The sequence below is a fragment of the Eutrigla gurnardus genome (assembly GCF_963514095.1).
Source record: "Eutrigla gurnardus genome assembly, chromosome: 24".
NCBI lineage: Eukaryota > Metazoa > Chordata > Actinopteri > Perciformes > Triglidae > Eutrigla > Eutrigla gurnardus.
The window spans coordinates 1511079-1538956 of record NC_139935.1 but is presented as its reverse complement, the minus strand read 5'-3'; the positions used below and the strand labels follow the sequence as shown (position 1 = coordinate 1538956).

The 27878-nt window shown below is 41.7% G+C and overlaps 1 protein-coding gene across 9 annotated transcripts; it reads right to left on the bottom strand.

Moving 5' to 3' along the window:
- Positions 1-608: 608 nt before the first annotated feature.
- LOC311009836 (inositol polyphosphate-4-phosphatase type I A-like) lies at positions 609-27806 on the bottom strand. 9 transcript variants are annotated; one of them, XM_084004249.1, is made up of 27 exons: positions 27678-27806; positions 22335-22412; positions 18666-18875; positions 18521-18565; positions 18311-18429; positions 17599-17715; positions 17404-17483; positions 16722-16833; positions 16422-16512; positions 15686-15833; positions 15357-15487; positions 15172-15276; positions 14986-15094; positions 14736-14753; positions 13886-14072; positions 13569-13784; positions 13155-13296; positions 12712-12879; positions 12161-12193; positions 11513-11685; positions 10517-10640; positions 10367-10434; positions 9991-10190; positions 9765-9862; positions 9491-9603; positions 9243-9397; positions 609-2179 (listed from the first exon to the last, which is right to left on the bottom strand). In XM_084004249.1, the coding sequence occupies exons 3-27, from the start codon at positions 18769-18771 to the stop codon at positions 2047-2049; spliced, it is 2991 nt and encodes a 996-aa protein (XP_083860375.1). In that variant the 5' UTR covers positions 18772-18875; positions 22335-22412; positions 27678-27806; the 3' UTR covers positions 609-2046. The 9 variants fall into 9 exon arrangements, with proteins under 9 accessions (XP_083860375.1, XP_083860378.1, XP_083860379.1 ...); XM_084004245.1 differs by lacking the exon at positions 609-2179 and adding an exon at positions 6790-6996; XM_084004248.1 differs by lacking the exons at positions 609-2179; positions 12161-12193 and adding an exon at positions 6790-6996.
- Positions 27807-27878: the final 72 nt, after the last annotated feature.

Sequence of the window (27878 nt, the reverse complement as noted above, 5' to 3'; positions counted from 1 at the left end):
TGGTTGTTTATTGATCGGGTAGTTGGGCTGGATTACGGACAGTTTGTATACAGCGCGCAAGCTTTATGCGCATGCTCCGTCTCTTCTTCTCCGTCTTTTGTGTTTGTAGCAGAAACAGCGCCACACAAGGGCTGGGAACATGTACTACAGCAAGTCGTTTAGGGGATTTTCTACCTTTGAAATGAGTCCTGCTGGTTTCAGGTTTCCACCTTCCACTGGTTCAGTCTGGCTGCAGCCTGGTCACCTACAGGAAATTAATCAAATGAAAATCTAGGAGATTATCAGGCTACTTTCATTTACTTATGTGGACAGCCCTTAATATAATATACGGTATATATAATATAACTGAAGTTTTCCGGTGTCCTCATTCTAGAAAGATATCTGCACCTCCAGAGTTTAAAAAGTGTCACTGCAGCGTCTCACTTGCATCATTCGAGTGATTATGTAAAGTGAATTAATTATGCATTTGCATAATGATTCAAAACATGAAAGTAACAATAAGTGGAGGTGCTAAGAAAGTATATGAAGTTATTTATGTCATTTAAATAGTTCATAATCCAACAGAAAAAAATTAAAAAAATTATTGATTAACTGATCCATAAATAAAGTCAATTTTATATTTATTTCAGCATCGGATATTGGCAAGTTATAATATACAATATTCAAATCTTCACAGATGTACTCAAATGGGCAGAAATTATTGTAATGTCAAATAAAATGCCGCCTATACTACAGAGCATGTGGACAGAACAAAAGGTACTTTTTTGACCGATGTGTAAAAACACACAAGTACAGTAATAAATGCATTTTCAGAGTCGACTGCAGTAGGATTGTCTGACAGTGGGGTTCACCTTAAAGACAAAGTCACTGATGATGGAGCTGCAACGTGGTTTTACTGTGCAGAGGATTCAAGACTTCACAGGAAGTGAAGAGCAGTGGTACAGATATGCCATTGAAAACAAATGTGGAATACACAAAGGAGCGTGATGAAATGGAAGGAAAGGCCTCAATATAAATTCAGTTGTTTTAGATTTGTTTGTCAGTGCCGCATGCTTCTTTAAAATAAAAAATAACAATGAAAACAGGGTGGTTTTAAGCAGCGAAAACAAAATTGCATAGAAGCAAAACATGGAATAAGGAGATGCAGCCTGCAAACTCTGAAGATACTTGATTTAGAATTCACCCAAATGACATCAATCAATTATCCTGAAGTTTCACATTTAGCTTGTCTTTGATACTATTATTATTAGATGATTATTTTCACATTCTGAATTTCATACAAGCTGTTAATGTTAAATGTCACTTCCCTTTTTATGTAATGGTGCTGTAACAAATCAGTGTTTTCAAGCTATTAAAAGGCAAATGTGAGGAGAAGTAAAGAGCAACATTTAAATCACAGATTCAGTCTGTTAAGAGACAACTCCTACAAGGATAAGGCCTCCATTATGTATTATGTTTGATGTAACGGAAGCCTGCTATAGCTTGTTCATCTGAGCCACAGAGCGCCATAAATACACATCAATGAGTCCCAATGTTGCATTGCGTGTTGCTTCATTACCATGAACACGCACACACTGCAGTTTATTCCCAACTAAACACACCATTTCCATTTAAATCTAAGGTTCAAGGCATCCTAACTACAACTCTGTTGATATGTAGTTGAAATTCAACATGTTGTTTTACTGAGTTATCTCTTGATTTAAATTGTGGAGCATAAACATAAATGTTTTTGCGGTTGATGTTAATTGTTTCAGTGCTTGTCCGGGTTGAGGCAGTGTTTTTTTTTTTACATTCTTGTATTCAGTTGGTTAGGCATAATGTGGCATAAGCAACTAATCCAGAAAAAAACACTAAGGTGGTAGAAATCTGAGAGATTTTTCAGGCAGGTGCCACTGAATCACACCTTCAAAGCATCAAATCTAAACCCTCTGAAACAGTAACCCACCGACTTGACGGACTGTCCCCAGTCTGATCTCAGCCTTCCCCAAAACACAGCAGCCTTTCTGTCCAATGATATTCCTGAACGCAGAGCTCCCTGTGGTCCAATCAGGTTTCGACTTTGCCGTAGGTGCCGTCGGGTGGTCGGTAGTGTTTGGGGAAGGCCTTGAGTTGCAGCGAGTTAAACGCGTACTTTCGGCATCCGACGTTCTTCACGGTGTTTTCTCGTCTGCAACCCTCGCTGAGAAGACAGAATGGGGGGTGTAGAAGAAAATGTGTTACCTCGGTTTTATTTTCATCTCATCCTAATATTCTTTCTCTTGCACTGATCAGATGTCCTGCTGCTCCTATTTGATTGTGGTTAACTTTTGTGATCCTGATTAGAAGAAGTAATTCTCTTCGATCTTAAGAGAAAAGACCTTTTGGTCTTTCCCTCTTCCTGGACCGACTCTGAGAAACATCCTTATCTCATTGAGGGATCAAGACCCGATGAATGGATCCGGTGGTGACATTGTGTAGAGAAACCAGTATCTCACAGCTGGGCTCTGCAGTGATAATCTGCCCCGAGAGCAGCCACACCTTTGACTTCTCAGGAGGTCTCTTTCTCTTGGAAGCATGTATTGAGTCAATGCAAATCCACTCATCACACCTTCCTCCTTGTTCTCTGTAACTCTGTAAAACACTCTGACTAGCCCCTTAACGCTGTGAACTCCTTTTTCCATTGACAGTGATTAAATTGTGGCGTTCAGGAACACACTAACAAGGCTAGACGCTGCAAGGCCGACGCTTATGGACATCCAACGGCTGCTGTGTCTTAAAGGAAAAAAACACTGATGGCCAAATGTGGAAAATAAACACGAATTAAGACAATTCAACGGTTTGTTTGCTGACCTGGGATCTGTCTGGATACTTTTAAAGGAGTCATCACCTGGAAATCGCAATTTCTCTTGTTAAAACATGCATATCTGTGTTTGACCTCAGTTGAAACTTGCCTGAAAGGCTGGAGTTTGAAAGTGGCGCCGTTTTTTCGCTTCTGCTCTTTTTCCGAACAGGAATAGCACACAAGGGTGTGCATTCCTAAAGCACGAGATTTTGATTCTGCGCCTTCGGTGACGTCACCGTGGCGGCTACTTGCATAAGCCCACCCCTCTTTCACCACCCAACCCCGCCCCGTCCGCTACCTGAAATCGCCGAAGCGCCGCCATTATGTTTTGGAGTCTGCATGCAGGCAAGCCCCCCCGGCTCTGTCCTTCCTGCGGCGAATCAACGCGCGCCTCATTACATATTATACAATGCACATCCGGACCAGTCAAAACCTCGCGCGTAATCTCGCGTGATAAAATCGCGGTACGAAAAAGGGTCAGAACAAGCTCAATGTTTGATTAAACTTTTTTTTTTTTTTCTAATAAGTTTTACGAATTGATCCAAAGCGATCCAAGGGGGGCTGGATACGTATAAAACCAGGTGATGACTCCTTTAACACCAAAACGCCAGAGTTTAGAATTCATATACCTTTAAAAATACAACTTTTTTGTGACACATTCTGTACAAATCAACTTCGACAGACTGAGGAAATGCAGTGAGGACATATTATGCAGAGGTAAAATAAATATTAAATAACACAAGTGTAAACAATAAATGCAGTAGGTATTTATGAGCGTAACACAAGGATTTTCAAATACCAAAAGAATATATATATATATATATATATATATATATATATATAAAATTATATCTGCTTTGAATAACTAATAATATATAGCAAACATTTAGGCAATAAATAACATAACAATGTATGTACAGCAATACAAATATATTCTCTAACACATCTGAATCAAGGAAAGAAAAGAAATCATTAACAAAATCAAGATTTAAATTCATATTCTAAGGAAGAACTTGAGTGTAATTATTGGGAATTAATGATAAGTGTATCAGATATTGAAAACAAATCTTCATATATTTTACATAAAATAATTCCCATTCTTTCACATCCCTGCTGTATGATCAGTAACTATGTAATCACATATTGGTATATTATATGTATTAATATATTATATTTGACTTCTTTTAAATAAACTGTCAACTTATAACTTCTGTCTCACAGAGGTAGTTCTAAACTGGAGCAACGAGAAACACACATTTCCTGAAATAAAAACAAAGAAGTTTAACATTTTGGGAAATTTTCCTTTTTTTTGGCCGAAAAAAAGGCAAATAATTCCCAAAATGTTGAACCACTCCTACAATAGAAAGTAAAACAGTTTATATTATATTATTTCTACTGTTAACCGGAAAGCGCTTAAGATACAGAACAGTCAGTATTTACAAAAAAAATAGTTTTTACTGACCAACGAGTACAAAAAGAAGCTCTGCAAACTGATTTGGGAATACAGAGCGACATGTTCAATCCCTGCCTTCTGGGTACGGGTGTAGAAACAAAAGCGTCATTACTGAAGTGTGTAAGACCACATGGAACAGTATACTGGAGTGTTTGAGTGTCTTGGGTCATGAGAGCATGGTAAAGTCCCAAAGGAGCCTATTTTTGGCCTGATCCATTTCCCTACTGGGTCGATGTTAATGGGACGGAGCCTCAAAAACTCTGGGGATGGACAGTAACATTGATTTTTCCAACCTGAAAACCGAACCTGTCCTGTACTAAAAGAGATATTACTACTGCTGGGAAATAAGACTGTGAGCTTGGTTGCATCGCTAGCTGTATAATATTATATCTATATATAATCATTTTTTCCACAATGCGGGGCATGCAGCATCACAATTCTTTCCAGGAAGCTCAATGAAAAGTGCATGGCTTGTAAGCAAAAGCATCTTGAAATCTGTTTTCTTCCAACAAGAGTGATAATATGGACTTAGGGGTGAGGTTAAAGCTGAAAAGAGCAACTAATTGATCATTTTTAAAGCATATCTGCAGGTTAGCTGCAGCCTGAAGTATGATAATAATGATAATTAACACAAAGACAAAGATATAAGAAGATATATTTTCTGGCCACAAGCATGGATTCCTTATCATTCATCAGTTCAACTACAAATAAAATCAGTTTCGTGCAACACGACGCGGTTCTTTAAAGCTAATATTAACTGCTATAGCTGCAATCTGTACCAGTTTGTTTCTAGCGAAAAATAAATGTGAACTGGTCCACATAAATGCTCTGAAGGGTGTAGAACCAACAGTACTACACTGCATAATTAATAACTCATTTCCCCCTGAATATCCTACAATCATATATGCCAACGTTAGCCAATTAAGAGACATTACAAACTATTTAAGTGTCTGGAAAAGTGCCATCGCTGGCCGTCAAGGCAGGTGAGAGGATAACACTCAGACATAAGAGCACTGACTTCCTCCAACAGCTTTTACAAATGAACTGAAACCATGAATAACACCTCAGGCATCATGTATCATGGTGTGTAGGGAGCTTTATCAGTTCACTATCATCTAGCAGAAGAATATTTCTCTGATTTCTAGCAGACAAGATCTGTGAATGATGTCTAAAGAGGGCAGGAGTTCCTGCCTTGCTGAATAAGCCGATATACAGGACGGGCTTATTTGTTTCCGCTGTACAAACTTGCTAGACAGGAAAATCCACGTACCGTCTATAAATCACACCAGATTTACCTTGAGGAAATGAGTTGTCACTGGACGCAAGGTATGCAAGGTATTTACAAACCCCGTTGGGCCAAATGAGTAAAGAAGTGAGGCTGGTATAATCATCATACTCTGGTCGAAGTGTTGACATGAGTTCAGCTCATTTATGTTGGCGTAAACAGGGCTAATTCATTCATTTCTTCACCCAATAAAAGGCTAAAATTCAGACAATTCTAGTCAGAATAGAAATGTTAAGCTGCATGTAAACAGAGTCATAACTGACCCAGAGCTGCTGGAAAGTGCACGAGGCTGAAGTAGAAGCAAAATACCTTCTACCGTCTAGAAAAGCAGGAAGAAAATTACATTAGCAAATACTGCCCTTTGGCACCAAATAAAAGCTTTAGTTTCGTCCACTTTAGCTTGAAAAAGTGCAAAAGCAAATGGAAGACAAAGATAAATCAAACAAGCTAAACTAATTGCACAAATGAAATAAGATAAATATATTTCCATTATGATAAGCTACTATCGACAAAAACTCTTTCCTGAAGGCAAGATATATAATATTATATATATAATATAATATATATATAATCTGCATATTTTTATACATATTCACAACTCGGGTGTATTTTCCGGCCCGTGTTTTTTGTCTATTTTGTTGTCAGTGAATGAAGAATAAGGCAGAGTCACACAGATCATACCATTAGAGGGCGCTATCCACTACAAATGTATCAGAGAGAATTAGATTTGGAGAGGGCTGGGATCTGTGTGACGTGATATTGTTCTCTAGTCATTCATTTTAAGTATCAATATAGCCAATGGCAACATGCATGAGCTACATTTTGTCTGATTACTTTGTAATCAGACAATTTTGATGCAACAGCTTTCAGTGAAGCGTCACAGAAATGTTGGAGCAGAAAAATACAGAAATGAGAAGTAAATTGTGAGTTTGACTGATTTAAAGCAGACCCGGTGTGACGATGATCACACACAAATAATCTGTGCTGATATTTTCCCAGGCTTGCCAATCATGTGCAGCTATTTCAAGCTGGAAAAGGGGAAAATAACAAACAAGATGAGAGGGGCCTTTCTTGTTGATAAATGTTTGGGTAAAGCCCTTAGTCACGGTGGGAGAGTGTGCACATGCTGAACAGTAATAGTGTGCATGAGTTACATACATTCACTCTCACTCAGTGTGCAGTGTTCCCACCCCTCCTCATATATGTAAGACTATGCATTCAGTCAGTCACTCCCACACAGCGAGAGAGCAGAGACTTCAGCTGCAGCGGAGTTTGGCCAGGAAATAGGCCACGCTGAGGAAGATCCACACCACCAGGAGGTTCGGACTGAGGGCCAGTAGGGGCAGCGAGTACAGGAGGCTGGGGTCCAGCCGGAAGTCTCGAACCGGCAGCAAGCCGCTCAGGTTCTTCTGGATCACCCCCTCCCTCGTCCCAATTCTGCCGAGTCACAGGGAGGTGGGAGGAAGGGGAGGTGGTGTGGAGCGGCAAAAAAAAGTTGGTGGTGCAGGAGAGGTTAGGATAGGAAGGGAGGAGGGACGTGGAAAAGGAGGAGTATAAAGGAGGAGCACAGATGAAGAAACAAATGGAGGAGGAAATAAAAGATTGCAGGAAGAAAGGAGGGGAAGCAAAATAAACAGATGACACAAACGTATGCAGGCCCAGAGGTGAAATGGTAACGTAACAGGTGACACCGGCGAAAAAACCCCACGACAAAGAAGCCACAGCCAACATGACAGACGGCAGTTTCCATGGTGTGACAAAAGAATAACAATAATAAAAAAAATCGTATGGAGGTCACAATAAATGGACGAACAAACAAGAATAAAACAATCCCCGCAAAAGATGAGCCAAAGGAAACACAGAGGAAAGAGGATTAAAAGAGGAAGAGAAAAAAGAGAAAATTAAGAAAGATGTTTCGACGCATTTTAGAAAAGGAAGATAAGAAAAAACAGCAATGGTTCACCATGTTTATATAGTCTTAAGACATGGAGGGAGGAAGCAGGAAGGAAGGGAGGGAAACATGGAAGGACCAACCAACATGACACCCTTTAAATGTTTTGAAGTCACCCTAGATCAGCAAATTTACACTGAATGTGTTCAGCAAGTGAACAAACAAAGCTTTCATGCAGCACGGGTGCAGAATCAACTTCAAAATGTATTTTAAAGGTGTATTGTCCATTTGTATCTACTTAGTATGGGTGAGAGGGGGGAGGGGGCGATGGAGGGAAAGTGTACAACTTCTCCAAGCTTTTTCCCCAACATGCATCACAGCTCAAAATCCTTCCTAACGGCAAAAAGTCAGGCTCTAATAATGAGCAAAGCTGTTTTCATGCCCGTCGGCTGATGAAGAGGAGAGCAGGGAAAAGGGAGAGATGTGAGAAGAGGAACAAGGGAGGAGGAAAAGGTGAAGAGATGTCGTATCATGCGAGTGTCAGTGCAACTTTATTAAGTCCACTTTTTTTTTTTTACATGGGCTTTACAACCAAATATAACACGTAAAACTCCACTTTGAACACACATGTCTTTTGACACAAAGATACAAACAGATATAAAACTTCTTTCATGATGTCTCTGAGGCAGAAGTGAGACGGTTTCTGTCCTCTGGAAGAAAATCACATTTGCTGTAACATCCTGGATCAAGACAGTGGCGCAAAAAGTGGGAATGCACTATACACAAAAATTATATATATATTATTTTGGGGGGATTTTCTATATTAAGCTGCTGTTTGGAATTGGCCAAAATTGTTGCTGCATACCCCTCTGACACTGGATCAATATCAATAAAGCTCCATTGTGCGTCACTGTTTCCTGTCTTCTATCATATTGGTTATTTCTGTAAGTCGATGTCATTTTCCAGACAAACTGGGTTTTGCGAAGCATTTCTAAATGAGTCTCTTTCTGTCTTACGTAGTTACAATAAAGACTTAGTCATATTGTGTTTTCTAAATCTCCTTTACTGATGGAGGGGTCTACTTTTGCACGATGCAGGCCAAATTCCTCATGCAGAAAAAACATCGACTCAACTCTCGTCCGAATCTTTCTGTATACTCTGTTAAGAGGCCAGGTCAGACGATATTTGAAAATGAATGAAGGAAAGGACAAAGGAGGGTGAAGGAAAAGATGACGACGATGGTAAGTCAAGTGCTCTGATGAGACAAATCAAGAAATACTGTGCCAGCCTCTTAGCAACTCAGACTCTCAAACAGCTTTACAGAATGGATGGACAAGAGGACGACAATGTTGCGTAGACAGATGGACAGAAAAGACAAAGACAAGAAGACCAACAAGCACTCAACCGAAAGAGGATCCTCTCACTTGAATATCAGTTAGGTACCTCTCTTCTCGAGACCCTTACCACAGAGAAGAAGGTCGGCAATGGTTATGGATTCAATTTGAACCTTTTTTTGACAAGAGTCTGGTGAAGTAAGCAACCAATTGTCATAATATTCAAGTATCCTCTCTGAGACGAACCAGCAACTCTAGGATCAGTTTGTTTCACGGAGGAAGCAGGCAATGGTTTCCAAATCGCACACGGGCAAAACATCCTTTTCCTTTTCTGCTAAAAAACAAACTGGAATAAAGAAATCTATATAACAAAAAAGGTATCGGAGCATTTGCTCCTTAGGTTCCCTCGTTTTGCCCGGGTGTGATTTTCATTCAGGCACCGTGAGGGTCATCCCTACCTGCGCATGCAGTCGAGGGCCTGCGTGAAGACCTGCGGCGCCATGCCGTGCTCGTGCTGCAGGATCAGGCACTGCTCCAGGGTCACGGACATGGCCGTGCGGTCTTTGGCGCTTTTGCAGCTGGTGAAACGAACCCCGTTCAGCCGACGGCAGATCTGATACGGAGAGGGGTCATCAGTAAATATACGTCTTTCAGCAGTTTTAAGAAGCTATCTGGTATTTGATGTCCAACAAAGTAGAGCCTTCACCTCGGCTGCCTGCCAGAGGATGTCCACATTCTTGTTTTTCCTGGCGTGGACGTTCTGCCCCAAAAACCTCAGCAGCTCAGGGAGACAAGTCTGAGAACGAGACCTCGGGAGGCCTGAGGGGGTTTTGGGAGAAATGGGAAATATAGGTGAGGGGACAGGGATAGATGATGAGATGGGAAGAACATAGAGACCAAAAATATACTCATGGAGGGTACTTGAGTACATGTTCTTCTACCATTTTATGGTGTGTCAACTAGTACACTTCGGTACTTACAGTCCTCGGGCAGGACTTCTTTGAACTGTTCGTAGTATGAATTCAGCCTGGAGAGACTCTCCAAGTTAATGACCTCCTGCAGGGACGTGTCTCCAAACCTGAATAACGCACACAAACGCACCTTTTTTCTCACATCGAGTTGTAGAGCGGGACACAAATTCATCCATCATGCAACGACGCCTCGCTGGTCTCAAACGTCTGTCTTTTTCTTCTCCTACTCACTCACTTCTCAGCCAGCGTCTGCTGCTCGTTGATGCCCACGTTGAAGTGCACCGGCTGAACCCGCAGCAGCATGCCGCTCTGGATCTCCCGCGGCAACGCGTCGAACATGGTCCCCGGCAGCGGGATGCGGACGTTGAAGCCGTCCCGGTTTCCCGTGATGATGGGCAGCATGTCGGGGGCGGAGCTGCCGGTGGCCTGTGTGACCTTTGAGTGAAGTGTGTGAACATGCAGACTTATGCAGACTGTCTCTCGATCAATCAATATGAATGTTTGTTAAATAACGCAGAATCAAAAGTAACAAGAAACTGAATTACAGCAATAAAACCAACAGAAGTAGAGCATTTGACTATATTCCTTATTATTATTCAACATCTCTCTACCTTGAAGGTGACATTGCGTAGATCCATGACACCGACACTCATGTCCTCCAACATGGCCAACTCCTCTCCTGGGAAACACACACACGTGGTTAAAACCTGATAATCTGATTCATCTGTAAAGAAAGAAACGTGCACATGTGTGTTTGGTACCGTAGGTGCTGAGCAGCGACTCGGACTGAGCCAGCAGGCCGATGGTGTAGAGCTGTCGGAGGAACCCGTTGTCACGGAGACAGTTCCTCAGTTTGATAATGAAGCCGCAGATGAGAGCGGTGAGCTGCAAAGCACACCCGTCAGCATTAACGTCACTTCACATGACAAGGAGCCGTTATAAGAGAACGCTTTCAATCATGTGTAGCTTCTTGTGTTCATCAATTATAGATGATGCGTGCGTCAATATCAAGCAACATAAAGTATCACTGCTTTATACTATATATACTATTTAGATTATAATCAATTCAAGCTTGTTCAAGTGTGTCAAAGTTTCCTTCTCTTAATGGTTCCTTTAGCAAAATTAATGAATTCAATATGAATTTAGAGACAGTAAAGCTTGGCTGCTACTGGGATTATGTAAGTGGATGCATGTTGTTGGTTTCTGTGCATCCATGTGTGAAGGAAATCCTATTTTACATAACAGACTGAAGAGAAGGAAACGTGGACTTTGATTGTAGTTACACATACACCAGTATTATTATTATCATCATCATATCAGTATCAATTAAATACCAGAGTTTAACTTGATTAAACCTGTCTGAGCTACTTTTAGGATCCCATGTCTAAAATACCTACAATAAACCTGCTGTGTACATGCAGCTGTTGTAACCGAGCCAAAACTCTAAAATAAGCGGCTGTAAAAACAACGAATCATAAGATATCAAATCCACTTCCTCTGTTTTAAATTTGGCCCAAAGAACTGAAACGTCTGGAGAGTAGGAGTGTTTGGGTCTGCAGGTGAAGAAAGCCCTTCTCTTTCCCTCTTCCTTTCTTATATTTTTCAGCAGTGATATAAATACTGTAAAGCCACTAAGCGCTGGACCTTTGCCCCTCCAGTTTTGTAATATTTACAGATTTATGAAGCCTTCGTGGATTTCCTCGCTGTGAGTCATGATGTGTGTGCACGTCTGAGTAAATATCACTTTGTGTGCTGACCGTCTGGCAGAAGACGACGTCGCGGCGGTACTGCAGCGACAGGTCCATAGCTATCGTGGGGGCGCTGTCCTGCATCAGCAGGAAGACCATGGACTTCTTGGCCTTGTCGCTCATCATGGCGACGCACTCGGTGAGCGTGGTGAGGAGAGGATACAACGCTTCGCTCCACTCGCCTGGAAACCACATGCAGACACCCAACATTAGGTACAGATGGATACGTCACAGTTAAACATCCCCTCAACATGAATGCAATCTAACGTTAGCGGAGTTAAAGGGATCTTTAGGAGAAATAACGCAGCAACATAAGATAATTAAGAGTTGTTAAGACAGAGACAAAGAACAGATGGAACAGAGAAGCAACAGGAGAAGCAGAAGCGAGAAGTTTTGTCTCTTTCTTTCTAACTTGAGAATAATATTCATATTATCTCACACTTAATAATGACACTTTAACATCCCCCTTTTGCAATCTTTAGAGGTCATTGCCTTTTTCCACAGAAAATCCTGTCATTTGAACCGCATCCTTTTCCAACAGTGTGATGTTTTGATCTCCAGGTTTGAATGTGTTACTAGAATATTTAACTGTTGCACCAGAGTGTTGGAGAGTCAGGGAAAGACGCAGAGAAGCATGGGAGGGATAGCAGCTCTTACCTGGGTACGCCTCCTCAGCACCGGGGCTTCCATCTGGAAGAGTGGATGGAGGTGCAACATGCGCGATTAGCGGGCGATGTTAGCCACGCGGGGCAGCAGAGACACACTTAGAAAACACTGCAACCAGGGTCAAAGATCTATCCAAAAAACATCCTGAAAGTCTCATGATTCCAATTCTTTACCACACGGCCATCTTTCTGAACTGCCAGCTGTATGCACCATTTTGGAGTAAGTTGGATAAAGGAGTGACCCTGGTCCAGGACAACATGTAGAGTAAGCACACAATCTCAGATACAACTACTGGCTGAAGCAACACAAACATATTCTTATAGAAATACAGAAATGCTGCAACATTGTCGACAGACCAAAACACAACAACGAAGATTGCACACAAAACAAAAATCAGACAGTTTTTTCACCGACAATAAATAAGGACGAGTAGCCTAAAAATACCTGCTTTCCTTAGTAAATAAAACTTCCTGAATTCAAGAAAACTGACCCGAAAACATGAAGAAGCCAAACTTAAAGAGGAAGAACTGAAATGAACCTACAGGTTTCTTGTGTGGTGGACAGGGCAGGCAGAGAGACAGAGGATGGGGGCTGTGATGATGATTGTGTAGGCGAAGGTGATGATGGTGACGATGATGATGGTGGTAATGATGGAGAGTCCTGTGATTTACTTCCAGGGTTGATCCAGAAAACTCGGCTTTTTTCTTCACCTTTTCACAGCCATAGATAGGGAAGTTCATTTACACTCTTAAATGTCAAAATCAATTATATATATATATATATATAATTATAAAACAACTAAAATAAGTATTATGGAGCAAACAAAAAGGAAAAACAGCAAAACAACAATATAAAATTTTGACACTGAATTCCCACGTTAACATTAATAATTTGTCACACTTCTGCCCTAAAAGTAAAACAAAACATCCAAGGTATCAAATACAAAGAACAGAAACCAAACAACTACATTTTGTGTGCAGGTTACCTTTCTTACTGGCGCCGCCCTGCAGGTCAGTTGGGATACTGTCCTGACTGCTGACGCTGGGCCTCCTCTCCTTCTGAAGCAGCTTGTCAACACGCTGGATGATGCACTCCAAAGACTTATCCACATTCACCCAAACCTTCTCCTGATGAGACATCGACACAACGCTTGGTAAGAAAGGCTTAAAGGGCTAACGGAGAAATTACAGCGGGGAAATAATTGAGCCAGAGGGGAGGGAAGATGCATAAAAAATATGATGAATGACATCAAGCCACAATTTTGCTGAACAAATATGCTCTAATGCGAGCAACTGTAGAGCTCTGACTCTTTTATATAACTCCAAACTCTTGTCTCGTGCTGCCTGAGGAAACAGTTTCTTAAAAATCAGGAGAGTAATTAGCTAACTAATGAACTCACCCATTCCTCTTCATGCCAGTCTACGTGCAGCGAGGATCGGCTGTTGCGGCCGCTCCACTTGGCGAGCAGCGTGTCCTGGTCGTTGCGCAGGACTACTTGCTCCGAGTCGGCGGAGGGAGACGCTTTGGAGGCGATGTACTCTGGCCGTGCTGCGTTCAGGGCCTGGATGGCCGAAGCCAGCTGCTTACAGTCGCATACCGTCACCAACTGACGAGTCTGAGCCGGAGAGGGGAAGGTGTCCGTTACATCAGCCCGAAACATCATCCAATCATTCCCAAATGTAAGTGCTTTGGAATGACACGTTAACGTAAGAATACCTTATCAGCCAGAATGGCCAGCGTCCTCTCCAGGCCGCTGGCGGATCGGTCCTTGGCGGCTCGGGAAAGCCTCTCTGCGTAGTAGCTGACCTGAGTCTTCAGCGTGTTGATGTGGGCGATGATCTCTTTGGCTCGGACGATGTCTTGGGGGATGTAGACGATGGACTGCGAGCTGGAGAGGGCGCTGCTGCAGAAAGCAAAGACATATAGTTTTAGCAACAGGTCTGTGTTCAAGTGTATGCTGATGACACTCTTATGTCCTTAAAATGTAAAAAAAAGTCTTTGAACCTCCATCCAAGGGTTGCCTTTTTTATGTCTTACAAATGCTATGTTGTGAACAACATAGCATTTGCATGCACATGCCTGTTCTTAGTGGCTCAGAGAAACACAAGACAACACAAAGCTGACTTCCATCAACAGGACTCAGGGGTGATACCGTTCATTTTAGAAATTCTGATAAATCTTCATGAGAATTTAAGATGTTTTAAGTGTAGATACACGTTTTTACAAGATTACAGATTTGAATGAATTTACAAAATGAGCAGCATTTCATGAAACATGTCATAAAATATCTTGGTCTCACACACAACTGTGCTTGTTTAAGGACAACGTACATTTTAGTTCCTTTCACACTCTGTTAATACCAAACATCTGTAAACATAAGAATGAGTTTTTTGCATTCAGTCTAAACCTACTCACCCGTTACCCTCAATGCTTGAAAAAATCACACAACGTTGTTGTGCCACTCAAAGAAACAGTGAACGTTTTTTTTTTGTGGTGGTACAAGAGCAGTGAGAGGCAAACAGTGTACAAACAAATGAAAACAAAGCAAAGCAGTGCAACAACTCACCATTCCTCCTCATATATGCTGATCAATAAAAAGCAACAAAAACAAAATTAAGAGAAGCCATAGAATTGAGTTAATGCAATAGTTGAAGAAACAATGCATTCATTTTTTTTTTATGTAAAAATGACTACAAAAATCAAAATATATCTTAAATGCAAAATATTTGAAACAATATAAGTAACACATAATGAATAAAACAACAAAAATAAAAACATGCAAATCCATTTTTCTGTCCGACCCCTTTTGAACTTACTGTTTCTTTGCTTCCTCAAACTTCTGAATAAGTTTCCTCAAACCGCTGTTTTTAAAACCCTGGCAGTGAGCCGCCGGCGCTCCGATTGTTATCACATCGTACGTGTGCTCTGCAGAGAGAGAGAGGGAGGAAATAATGTGTGTGAACAGAAAACAAGTGGCATGTTTGCATGTCTTCATGTCTTACCGAAGCCCAGCTCGTCCTGCACCCTCATCCTCTGCACGTGTAGGTTGGTTGGCATGAACTCAAGCTTCCTCTCTGCCTTCAGGTTACTGGCTTTGAACGATGGACCTGACGTGGAGGAGGCAGAGACAACGGTGAAATGGCTGCATGTGACAACCAGAATGGTAGCTCTTAGAGAAAGCTCTCACCTCTGTAGTTGCTGAGATCAGACAGCGTCTCCTGGTATGCGAGGATTATGTTCTGGTACTGAGAGACAATCTGTCGCCTCAGATTCTCCCAGCAGGGGGACAACTCCCCCAGCTCCTCCAGCTCACACACCCTGGAGAGTTGTTCAGGGGAGAGTAACGCTCACGTTGTCTTACTATTACTATTTTATTAACATTCTTTGTGTGATTGTAAATGATATATCTTCAGCAAACTGACAACTACAATGCAAAGTAGTCAGTGGACAGGTGCAGCACCAAACATACTGATGTAGCTGTTTTGTTTTATGGGGTCTGGATGTTTGCGTTTGTACCTGGATGCATCCTCCTCCAGCAGCAGCTTGACAAACTGCCTGGGGATGTTCAGAGAGAGGACGCTCTCGGCCATCTGCTCCAGCACCCGTAGGTGGTTCCCATCAGTCGAGGGGAAGCGGTACATCCTGGACATCGTGCCCCCAAACACTGAAGACACAATTACATTGGCCTCCATGTGAGAGATTAGATCAGACTGTTCATCTGCTTGTATGGGTTTGTATTGACTTTGGTTCGTTTTCAAATTAGATTTAGATTAGATTTAGAAAGCTAGTTTGAATTGAAAAACATATAACAACTGAAAAAGACAAGGAAGACAAAACAAAACAATCAAGTAGTAAAACAAGACAATTAAGGGAAAATAAACTAAAATAAGAGATGTCACAGATGTCATTGCATACCCTTCAAACCTTTCACATTTGTATTATTTCTGGATGAGCAATATATATATATATATATATATATATATATATATATCTCAGGTAAACAGATCCCTTCCATTTACTGCAGACAATCAATACATCTGTGCTGGATAATAAGATTCATGGTCTGATTTATTGGTAAACATGGAGCCATCCGAGCAAGAGAGGTGGAGGATGGGAAGAATGGAAAACATTTCTTTACTTCTTTATCATGCCTGTAATTTAACCCACCATTTTAGTTCCTCATTTTCTTAACAGTGTTCAACAACATCACAGGATTGTCATTTCGTGGTGCCATTAACTGGTAAAGTGGTACCTGAACGCAGCAGGGTGTCTTTGCAAAGCGAGGCGTACTTTATCCGGACCCCCATGGACTCCGTCAGGCTCTCGTCTACAGGCAGCACCGTCTGCAGGACGCACACATGAACCTGTCTCACAGCGAGTCAACCGCCGCCTCCATCTCCCCAGCTCAAAGAGATGGTTATTAGTGGAAACAATAAAGTATCATCTGTGTCCTATTAAAGCACATTAAAATACACAATAACTATCTACAGTACTTGTTTCCTTTATTAACAATGTGGAAAATATCAACACCAGACAAACCAAAGGCTCTTACCCGCCCGTTGATGCTGTCCGGCAGCCGGTCCGACAACATCCTCTGATCTGCCCGTTCCTCTATCTGCCAGGCAGCTATGGTGATGTTCCCCACCCGCTGGTTCTCTGCTGACCTGTCCGGTGAAACACACATTTATACCATTGGTTTCACATGAATTTACATGATGGATCAAATTAACACACAACGACCGGCTGCACCGATGACAAGCAAATGGAAATGATCTTCTAGGTAATGGTTGCTTAATCGCTTAATTATGTGGGTCATGACGAGGCGTCAGTCTTACAATGAAACTGTTTCATAACCAGGTAAAAATGTATTATCTTACCATTTCAGTTCTAGTGTGCACATTTTATTCCTAATGAAGCACTCGTTAAAACATTTTATGGTTTATAATTGCCAGATATAATTAATACTGAAAATTAACCCAAAAATTATTCTCTTCACAAAGATATATTTAAAGAAAAGGAAGGAAGGAAGGCAGATATTGAGCATTTCCTGTATATTTAAATCCTGTATTCTTTAGTTTAGTTTAACTTTGGGGATCTAATGTGTAATTTACCTTTTCTTTATAATTATAATTATTATATATTATCAACATACTGTTATTAAGTCAGAGGTTTTTATGCATCAATACAGTAAAAACAATAAAATCCCAGCAGGAAGAAGTGAGAATGAGTTTCACCTCAGTTCCAGCTGTAATCTGTGGCTCCGCTCTTGCAGCAACTCCTTGACAGGAAAAAGTGCCGAGCCCAACAAATACATCTAAAGGGACAGAAGGACAATCTTAATGATGTTCCCATTAAAAATGAAGTGGTGTGATGTTTTTCATCGCTGAGCTGAAGTTACAGAGACTCTTACTATACGTATATAAACGTACCGTGCCCTGCGAGCGGTCCTTGACGTCGTAGACGGCCAGCTTCACCTGCGTCTGCTGGTTGATGTTGGACTCCTGGAAGAAGGCGATGCTGCTGAGGAAGATGGGGTTACTGGTGCCCTGTGAGGGTAGATGTGACCAGTTCAATTGTTTTTTCACCTCATCACACACCAAAACATCTTTTTCAAGTATATATATTACTTATTTTGATAGATTTTGCAGTAAAAGCTAAATAAAATAAAATACAAAACATTGTCCTTTGTCCCCTCTGTGCTGCTCTAATGTTAAAATATTTTTCATGACTCATTCTGCGCTGATAAATGTTCCCAATTAACTGAGATTTGAAGGAGCAGGCTGACCCCAAACTGTGATTTGGCCTCGTTGATGGTGATGCATCGTAGAAGCTCGGAGGCTGATTTCAGGTGTGTGGTTGGAGACATCAGTTGGCAAAAACATTTTCCAAAGTGTGTGGTTGCACTTCACATTATTAATTTCTCCCTCGGCATCCTGATAACAACGTAGGTGAGGTGGTGTAGGTGGAGACAAACAGTCCTCTACACCCACTTTTCAACTGCATCAAATCCCTGAACACTTTCATCTCATCACTCTCAAAATGACACACTTATTTCACCTGGAAATATGTCACATGACGGTTGCTGGAGAGTGTCTGTTATATTCCACTGACTTTAATAATAAAAAGATTGTGTATGGAGACCTCTATGACTTCAGTCTGGGCGTGTTTGGTCCAGAAGGCCTGCGGCGGCGTCGTGCAGCTCACTGCTACAAAGCTGTTGGGTTTTCGGTCCAGAGCGGGAGTCAGCAGGTCTGAGCAGGCTGGACGACAAAGACACTCCATGAGCCACGAGGAACGGGAGGATCATCCATGAGTTACCCGTATCATCGGAAAACCTAAAGTCATACTCACCCACGCTGAACTCAAGCACAGGCTCATCTGGGTCCTTGCTGTTTCCTGGAAACATCATCATTTCAAAGAAAAGGATTCTGTTTAACAAGTTGTCGATGACGACACGAATGAAAGCTTTTTGTCGGGTTGTGTGTCCCTCCCTCACCTGCGAGGGCCAGGCCGATCATCTCGTTGGACAGCTCGAATGTGTTGGCCCGGTACACCGACCACGGCCTCTGTAAGCGTGAGCCGCGCTCTCGGACCCCCGCCATGCCTGTCCGATGAGAGCGGGCGACGGCAGGAGGCCTGAACACACACCCTCGCCCACGCGGTCACACACTCCCATGTGAGGTGCCCCTCCTTCTGTTCGTCCTCTCTTTAATGAAGCAATCAGAGGGTTCAGATTAAAAAGAGCTTGAAAAGGATCCATTCCTAATTAATCATGCCAGGTTTCTCACATTGCTTAATCCCCTCATAATTATAAACTGCAGCAATTACAGTTTTACTGGCAGCATGAGCATATATTTTATTCTTCTTCTTATTCTTATTCTTCAAAACTTTTTTTACTGACGTCTATGTCATTGATGTATTAATAGGGCATTCATATTTTTAGAGTGTTATATGTGCATTTCATATGCTCAAGTGCTGTCTATGTCTTTAATAAACCAATACATTTAATCAATAATCCAGAAAAATCCAGAGTCGGTCCGGCCGAAGTTCACACATGTAATCTTTGCTTATTTTGATTTGATATCGGTACATTTAAGTCATAAAAAGAAAAGAGAAGTATGATTGGCACAAACATAGTAGACTAACAGAGTTGAATAAGGGAATGGCTTTATTTAATGACACTATGAATAAAGAGGAAGTGGCACTGCTTGGAGAAGATACAGAAAGTGAGAGCAGGTACAAAACTGGCAAAAACAAGAATCAGCTGCAACTCACAAGGTTGAATTCCAACCTTTATTCACTTTCACCTCCTCCACAATCTGCAGCATCATGTGATCCCTTTATATCTTATATTTAAACATCTGCTAGTCCGTTTGTGGCTGGAACAGGCAAATTTCACTATACGGATAATAAGAACCATCTCACTGTAGCATCTTGAATAAAAGAGAAAAGACAGAAAAGGGAGAGCAGCCCTTCTGGTCAGCGTTAAGTGAAACAGTATAAATCTAATATCTCAATCATCAGGGGAAAAGAGGGTTTATTAGGTATTATCTCTGCTCGCCAATAACTAATAAGGAAATTACAAAGAAGACTATAATGGAGGAAAACAGGTCGTAAATGTAAAATTAAGATTTTAAAAATTCCTCAGTAATGCAGCCTGTGAGGGAACAGAAAAGTCTTCTTCTTAAGGTTAAACACACATATTTATATATAAATTACATATTTCATGCAACCAGGTCTCATCTGTCAGCCACCTGCATCCCTAAGTTTTAGATATATTTATAGAGTATGTGTTCATCTGCATCCATGTGCGTCATCCCACATAGAAACTTATAAATTTGCATTTTACTGTGCCTATTTATTCTCAGCGTATGACAATGATGTTGCTAAGAGACTGTAAGTTTTCCCTTAGCTTCTCCTGCTGCTTTCGTTCCCTCTGTCCCATTTTGCTGAAGAGCAATTAGCCTATTTGCAGCAAAGTGGCAAACGCAGGGGGACGGTAGCTGGCTGTGCTCTAGTTCGGCAACACATTGTAGTCTATTTTGGTAGATTTGTGCTCTATTTTTTCTTTTGCCAAAAATGTGTTTCAAGCATTCAGATTTGGGTCAAAGTTGTATAGGCCGTATGATACATTTCTTACAAATAAGCCCCCAGTGATCTAATTTTATCTCTGATTCTGGGTTAGTGGTTATATTGGCCTGCCATTGGTAGAGTTTCAGAGATGCTGCACACCACAACAGGTGTTTCCTATAGATAGTATTTGCTCATGTGGATGGGAGAGTCTAGGAGATGTCAATCAGCATCTATACAAACCCACACAGCCCTAAAATAAGTCTAATAAGTGCAGCATGCAGCAGAGCATCACATACCCATTACTTTGGCTGGTAGGCCAATAAAATCCTGTAATGAATTACTGCATTACTTTAAAAATACAATTATATTCCCCCGCTTTAGGTATTTTCTGAAAATATTTAAAAAAAAATGCCTCCTACTTCCTTTTGCAAGATACAAAACACACATGCTTACGTTTCTCCCTGGTTTCTGGTAGCTCTTCAAATTACCACGGAAGCAAACCTGAAAGTACTCAAGAAAATGACTCGATGCATCTCTGGTCTTTGTTCCCAAACCTAGAAGGATATTTCCAGTGTCTCCGCCAACTGGAGTTACATTTTCCATTCCCAAAGCCAAAAAACCCGGAGAGGGGCTTAAGACAAGCACTTTCCTCTAAGCTTCCTTATCAAAAGTGGGTTTTTACACGTCATTCCATGCTTTTTAAGGACGCCAGCTTCCTGAATTTATTTTAAGATACTGCTCTGAGTTTCTCAATAAAGGAGACAAAAGCTGAAATCTATAAACCTACTGTATATATTTTCCTGTTAACCTTCAGAAAATGTCACTAGAGCACACATCCAGCGCAAATCCCTTAGTTTACAATCAGCAACAGATGATTTATCACCTCAAATCAATTAAGTAATTTGTCAATTAACAGTTTTGCCAGTGAAACAAAAAAACGAGCAGCGAACACAAGGAAGTCAATCTCTTTCTCTGAATCCATGGCAGCACTGAAACTTCACTGAGGGGGAAAAACTGCCATATAAGGGAGCTCCACATTTAGCCTGCTGTGCCTGTGGATGTGTGTGTGTGTGTTATGTGTGTGTAGGTTTGTGAGTCACATGAATTGGGGCACACACACACACACACACATTGTATAGGCCACGGCAAATCCTGACACACATCCAGGAGTTTGGCTCATTATTTCGGGTATACATTTCAAGATACATCCTACATCTGAAAGTCTATGAAGTCACAAGAAGGCCTGAATGACTTGCTACTGTAATGTGGATAATTGCATCAAAAATAGGGGCTCAAATCTTCTCGAATGTGAGATAGGGATGCATATGTGACTTTGTCAGTCCCCCACATACCACATAACACCGTTACCGAGGCTTTGGGTTTAATCTCCGCTCATGTGGGCGGGTTTGGAGGGGCCACGAGGAATGACTTTGTTTAGGATAGAGGAGATTTAGTATATACAGCCTGTTGTGAAATTTAGAAAGCAAGACCAGCTTTAAAGATGCTTAACCACTTATAGCACAGACAAGATCCTGCATGACAGCTTCATTAAATGTAAGCAGTAAGACGATCTCCTACTTTGTGCTTGGCGATGATGAATAAAGTGTTATGGGCAACCTTACTCCCTCTGGTTCGTGAAGGAGCCGGGAGGCAGCTTGTTTGCCTTACAGCGTTCTCACATATATCGTGCATGTAAATGCAGCCTATGTGGGTGTGTTTGAAGCTTCTGTCTTAGTTTGAAGACAGAGTGGGTGAAGGAGGGATGGAGTGAGAGTCGAGGTGACCATACATGGTGAAACCCCGTTTTAAGGCTTCCCCGTTGCCAAGAGGTCTTTCACGCAGACTGAAGACAAGACATCTCACCACATGTGTGTGTGTGTGTGTGTGTCGGGTTTTTCTTTTTTTCACTCAATATGGGACAGCAGAGAGACAGCAGCTCCAAAAACAAAATAAACACCCCATAAGTTTATCGTCTTGACGATATGACGAAAGCAGCAAACAATGGGTCAGACAATGTTTGTTAGTTGCAGCCCCAGTGATATTATATTCTGAGGATGTTTATAGGAACCTCGATCATTTTATATCTACTCACAGTTTATTGATGGATAATGGAGAAGAGGAAGTCAGCTGATCCAGGTTCAGTGTGGATGAGGTAGCGGAAGTTCACAACCTGAAAAGACATGAAACGGCAGGTTTTTACATTTGAAAGTACCAAAAAAAAAGTTCAAGGGTTTCAGATTTTAGATTATATTAAAAATACAAATCCAACGATTGTTTTCATGCGAGTCGAATTTGAGAACCACAAACAAACAATCCCTTTATGTTGGAGAGACGGCAGACCTCTCTACGGCGGATATCTCCAAAAAAAACAATCCAGATTGATAAATAGCACTATAGGTAAGAGGAAAATGACGTATTCTTGATTTTGGGGTGAAGTGTGCCTTTAATAACGTCTTCTACAATTCATGACAGGCTTGTTTTTGCTTGTTTATCCACATCATTGTATCTTCGGGGAAGAATCTGGGACAAGCAGGACACAGCATCTCTTGCTTGGCGACTTAAATTAACTAAAAATAAAAGCGAGCCCACGGTTCTGTCAGACACGGATTTTCCCCCATGTGGCTCCACTGAGCCAATAACAGAGGTGCTCCCTGTCCCTGTGTGTGTGTGTGTGTGTGTGTGTGTGTGGACGCTGTGGGACCGGCATTAGAATAAAGCGTGAATAATTTCTTTAGAGGGACGGAGCAGCTGTAGCCCTTTCACATGAAAATGAGCATCGCCCACACCCTCGAACACACAAACACACAGCTATCCTGAGCTTCAGATGGATGAGGAAAATGTTAAAACTCTTCTCCCCAGTTTCCATTAGCACTTTGATCATGAACCAATATTATCTCTCTATCTAAGATTAGTTATCAGTGTTTCTCCCAGACGTCTCCACATTTCAGCTGAAACTGCATCTTGCTCAAGTCAGCGTCGCTTCCTTCTCTCGTTCAGGAAGTGTCGTCAGCGAGTCTGAAAACAGTAGCCTTCAGTCTGCTTTTAGTCTGTGTTGCACAAACACCTGGCTGCACATAATATACGGCTGCTTCGTTGCAACATTCACGGCAAAGGAGACTTTTAAATATCTATTACGTCTCCGGACAGTAAGAACATACGGTAACATAATAAAGAAAGGAAGGAGAATGAAGATTTAAATCCAGTACCCAGTCAGAATCACACAGCTTTAACCTAAACATGAGGGGGACTTTTAAACACTCCTGTAAGGAAGTGAGAACATCTCTTGAAAGAGTGAAGCGCAAAGATAGACACGCAAAAGTTTCCAAAGAAAGTGAAACTCAGCTGCCATCTCACAGCGCTAAAAACACTTCCAATCTTTGCAAAGTAATGGATAATTTCACAACAATATGAATCACGATGTTGAATTATACGTAATAATGTTCTTGACGTAACCTTGATACTAGCAGCGTCATTATCTATGTTACGCATAGATAATTTGGGGGGAAAATATCTAATTATTCCACCAAACTGGTGCAAACTGGCAACTTTAAATACAAACTCTTACTCACTGCTTAGAAACATTTCCTGCCACTGAATTTACCAGGAAACAAAAATTGAATGTTGAATCAAATGTGACGCAGGAGACAAAACAAAAGAACAGTCTGAAGTGTTTTGGAAGAAGCTGTGAAAGCAGAAATGAGCTGACATGCAGGGTTCAAGTTACGAGTCTCTCTGGCTTCCGAGGGGAAACTGCAAGCACCGGTTCCCACCACAGGAAGGCAGAAATCAATGAAGACTCGCTGGCATGAAACAGAAAGCATTTTGTATGTTTCTGCAAACATACTATGAGGAGAATGAGGGTGCAAAAAGGTAAATCAATCTGTCTAACAGCTGACTCGGTTGAGAGGTTTCGGCTGGCTCCGAAACGCCAGACGGGTCGACGCTGTTTGCTGTATTTCAAGGTGAAAAGTGACACATGAAGTCATTTTTTCTCTATTTCATGGCTACATGAATCACTACCCACTAGATCCACGTGACCAGGACCTCATCTGGTCTGAGGACCTGGACATCAGCTACTGAATCATCAGAACAAAGGACTTCCATGAAGTCACAGTTTCATTCAAAAGACAGCTTCCTGTCTGACTGTTTAAAATAGTGTTAATTAATATGTGTTTCAGGTGGCAAACGGGAGAAAAAGTGAAAGCAGAACCACAAAATGTCAGTCCTCAGCTTGAAGGTAAAAAGAATAAATGATATGCTATCATATCTACCATTTTAGAAAATGGTGCCCGTCTCATCCTGGACTGCAAATGCATTTACAAAAACGAAGCCAAGCATACTTGTCTAACAGGTCAGCTGCGTGTCTCTGGTTTGCACGAGGCCAGTGACCGGGTCTCCAGCCGCCGACTGAGGGATTACACAGCAGACCAGACGGTGCTATGTATAAACAGCCTGTGCCACAACGATGCTCTTTGCCAGAAGTGACATTTGTCTGCCTGTTTTAACATCACAGGGCTGCAGAGAAACAAATACACACATGCTGTAGTACTTCTAAAAGACGCTGCTGCTCTGATATCTTTCTACACTGCCTGAGAGCATCTAAACCATAAAAAGTGAAAACCACAGGATGCCTACCTGTGCACTGTGCTGACACTTTGTACTGTAAAACTGACTTCATAAGTAAAACTACAGCATCGTTGCAATTAATGAACTTCTACAATTGGTGCAACGGTGACCTATTAGCATACAGCATGATTGTGCGTTTTCCTCTCGGCTCCAGATGTCCTTGAAGACATGACATCAGAATCCTGGTGATGTTGATGAAAATGGCAGCTGAGTTGGCAGACACATACCCGAGCACGTCTGCTGCCGATGGATGTAAACAAACTCATGCTGCAGACGCCGTCACGAGGCAGAGCCTGCAGCCAGCCTTCACCCTCTCCGCTGCCTCCTGCTTTCCATCTTCCTCGCTCTCCTCCTCGCCCTTTACCCCTCTCTCTCTCTTCGACAGCTCGCTGCCTCACAAACATCCAAGCCAATTAACTCTTTCTCTGCCTGGTCTGCAGCAAAAACATCACGGCACTCGTTTATTGCAGGACTGCTGTATTAGACTGCATCTTACTTGCACTTTATATTTATTAGGATGACAGTAGTTTGTATCTGCTTTCCAAAAAGTAAGAGCAAAAACACAACATTCATATTTTAGTTCCAACCTGTAGATTTGTGAAGCTGGAACCTGCTGTCAACTGAAATGATTAATAATTCCAAATAGTTTGTCAATCAACTAATCAATTAATAGACTTGGATAACCCTTAGCGTTCTATACAGAAGATAAATAACGCTGTCTATATCCCCAAAATATTGATACACACACACAACAGATATGCTTTGCAGGGGAGACCGTCTTCTGTTTCCATTCACGTGGTGTTCCTATGTTTCACTTTTCTTTCTGATGCCACTCCATCTTCTCCCAAAGCTCATCAATAATTAATGTGACTGTTGCATGAGAGTACCCAGCAGCATCAGCAGAGCAGCAGCGTGTTTTCGTTTACTAGTCAGACCATCTTAACCTACAGATGTCTGCAGTATTTCCTGTATTACCTGTTTCTGACTACGTGCATTTTGACAGGTACCACGCTGAGTAAATATGATGGCGAGTTGTAAGGCAAACCCAATGTTTTCTCGTCTTCCATCTTTTAAAATCAATTAGACGTCAATTAGACAAACGGGGAAGACATGCTCGCTGCGTACGTGTCGACTGATGAGAGCTAAAAAGGCAAACGCAGAGGAAGACACGGATGAGGGCGAATCAACAGGCGGCTGCTTGACCCTCTTGAGCTGAGTGGGAGAGTTTGATGAGTCACACCCCACACACACACACACACACACACACACACACACACACACACACAAAGACATGATGGAGATGAAGTGTGATTTCAAATCAAATCACACTTCATCAACACAGAACCCACCGGGTCGACGGCCTCAAAAAACAAACCTACAGTTGCTGCTTTTCTACATCATAAAAGTTAGTCAACTCAATATTTAGTCACCATAATGAACTAATTCGCACTGATGCTCAACTTGCAATGAACTGAACCTTAGAGCTGCAACTAACAAATGACTATTAATTGTTTTAGAATTATCTATCAATCTGTTTTTAATTAAAAAAGGAAAGCCTCACATTTGACAAGCTGCACCCATCTTATGTTTGGCATTGTTTTAGTAATAAAAACGACTTAAAAGCCTAATTGACATCACGACGAATCAGCTAGCTGCTGTCATGCTGCCAGTAAATGGCTAAGAAGACAAAATAATGTAGACAATAACTGGAAATGAGTCATTATATGGAAAAGCTCCAAAACCTGGGAAGCTGTGTGTATATGTGCAACACCTTGATGCCAACATCATTCAGAACTATTTCAAATAATCTGATATGAGCCAATTAAAGCCTGATGTTTTAATAGCAGTGTTTCCCAGGATTGCAGGGATAACAAATATGCAGAAAAAGAGGTCGACTGGTGGTGTAAAAATGACTTTAGAGTTGTTGGATTTAGGACAGAAACAAGGGGATTCAGAGGCACCGAAATAAGGATAGAGAACGCCTTCAGGCTGCCATAAGTATGGTATAATCCGAACATATGACTACAAAAAGTCATGTGATGACATCTGAGGCAGCTCTACTCAGCTTTGTCACATGACATAAACATATGACTATATATTTGCAACTTGAACTCTCAAATCAGAGAAGTTGGTTCCCTGGCACACACAAAAATAGGAAAATCCCTACAAAACGCCCACCTGAAGCTACTTCCTGTATCAAACTTTCACAGTAAGACAGGTGGACTCTCTTCTTCTCCTCCTCCTCCTCCTCCTCCTCCTCCTCTCATCATCATCAGGTTGACCTTGACTCTTGTTGAAACTCAAAACCACTGCAGTGAAAACTGGACAACATGCAAACAGACACGTGTGACTGTGCTGCAGCATCTCTGCCATATCACACAGTAAGCATGTCCAATCATGACATGGCAATAAATACAAACACCTGGAGGTATAATGTTAAATGACGTAATACCAGCAGTGACTGTCTGCCACATTCAATGGACATCAACGTTATGAAAAGGAGGATATTGTTCACCTAAAAGGGACATATTTAGTCCTATTTGACGTGTTTTTGTGCTTGTACGCCCTGACGTCACTCTGCTGTACACCGTATTTCCGTTCTCTGGTGTTTATAAGTTATGTGACGACACATTACGAGTTAATATCGGCGTTGTTTACCAACATGCGTAGTGACAAACTAGCTAACGAGCTTCTGTTTCCCAACTTACTACCTAAACACCGACGAAGCCGCAGCCGTTGGCCGGTGAGAAGCCGTCGTCCCGGTTCGTTATTTTGAATTAAAACGAGCCGTTAAATATCCGTTACTCACCGGTCCGGTGACGTGTTGTGGTTAAAACATCCGACATCCGACATCCAAAAACCACTGTTGAGGAGTGAGTCCACTATCTGCAGCACTCTTTCTGTGTGTGTGTGTGTGTGTGTGTGTGTGCAGTCGCAGGCAGCAGCAGGAGCAGGAGCAGCGTTGGACACGCCCCTTGCGTGGCACGTCGCCAACGTCATCACGCAGGGT

Bases quoted from the DNA above. Each gene is read 5' to 3' on its own strand.
- LOC311009836 (XM_084004245.1), bottom strand. From the start codon at position 18,771: ATGGCGGGGGTCCGAGAGCGCGGCTCACGCTTACAGAGGCCGTGGTCG. The intron at 15,488-15,685 runs GTACAAACGCAA...ACAACTCTCCAG, and splicing joins CTGGAGGAGGATGCATCCAG to GGTGTGTGAGCTGGAGGAGC. The intron at 10,191-10,366 runs GTAGAGAGATGT...CTTCACTCAAAG, and splicing joins TACGCAATGTCACCTTCAAG to GTCACACAGGCCACCGGCAG.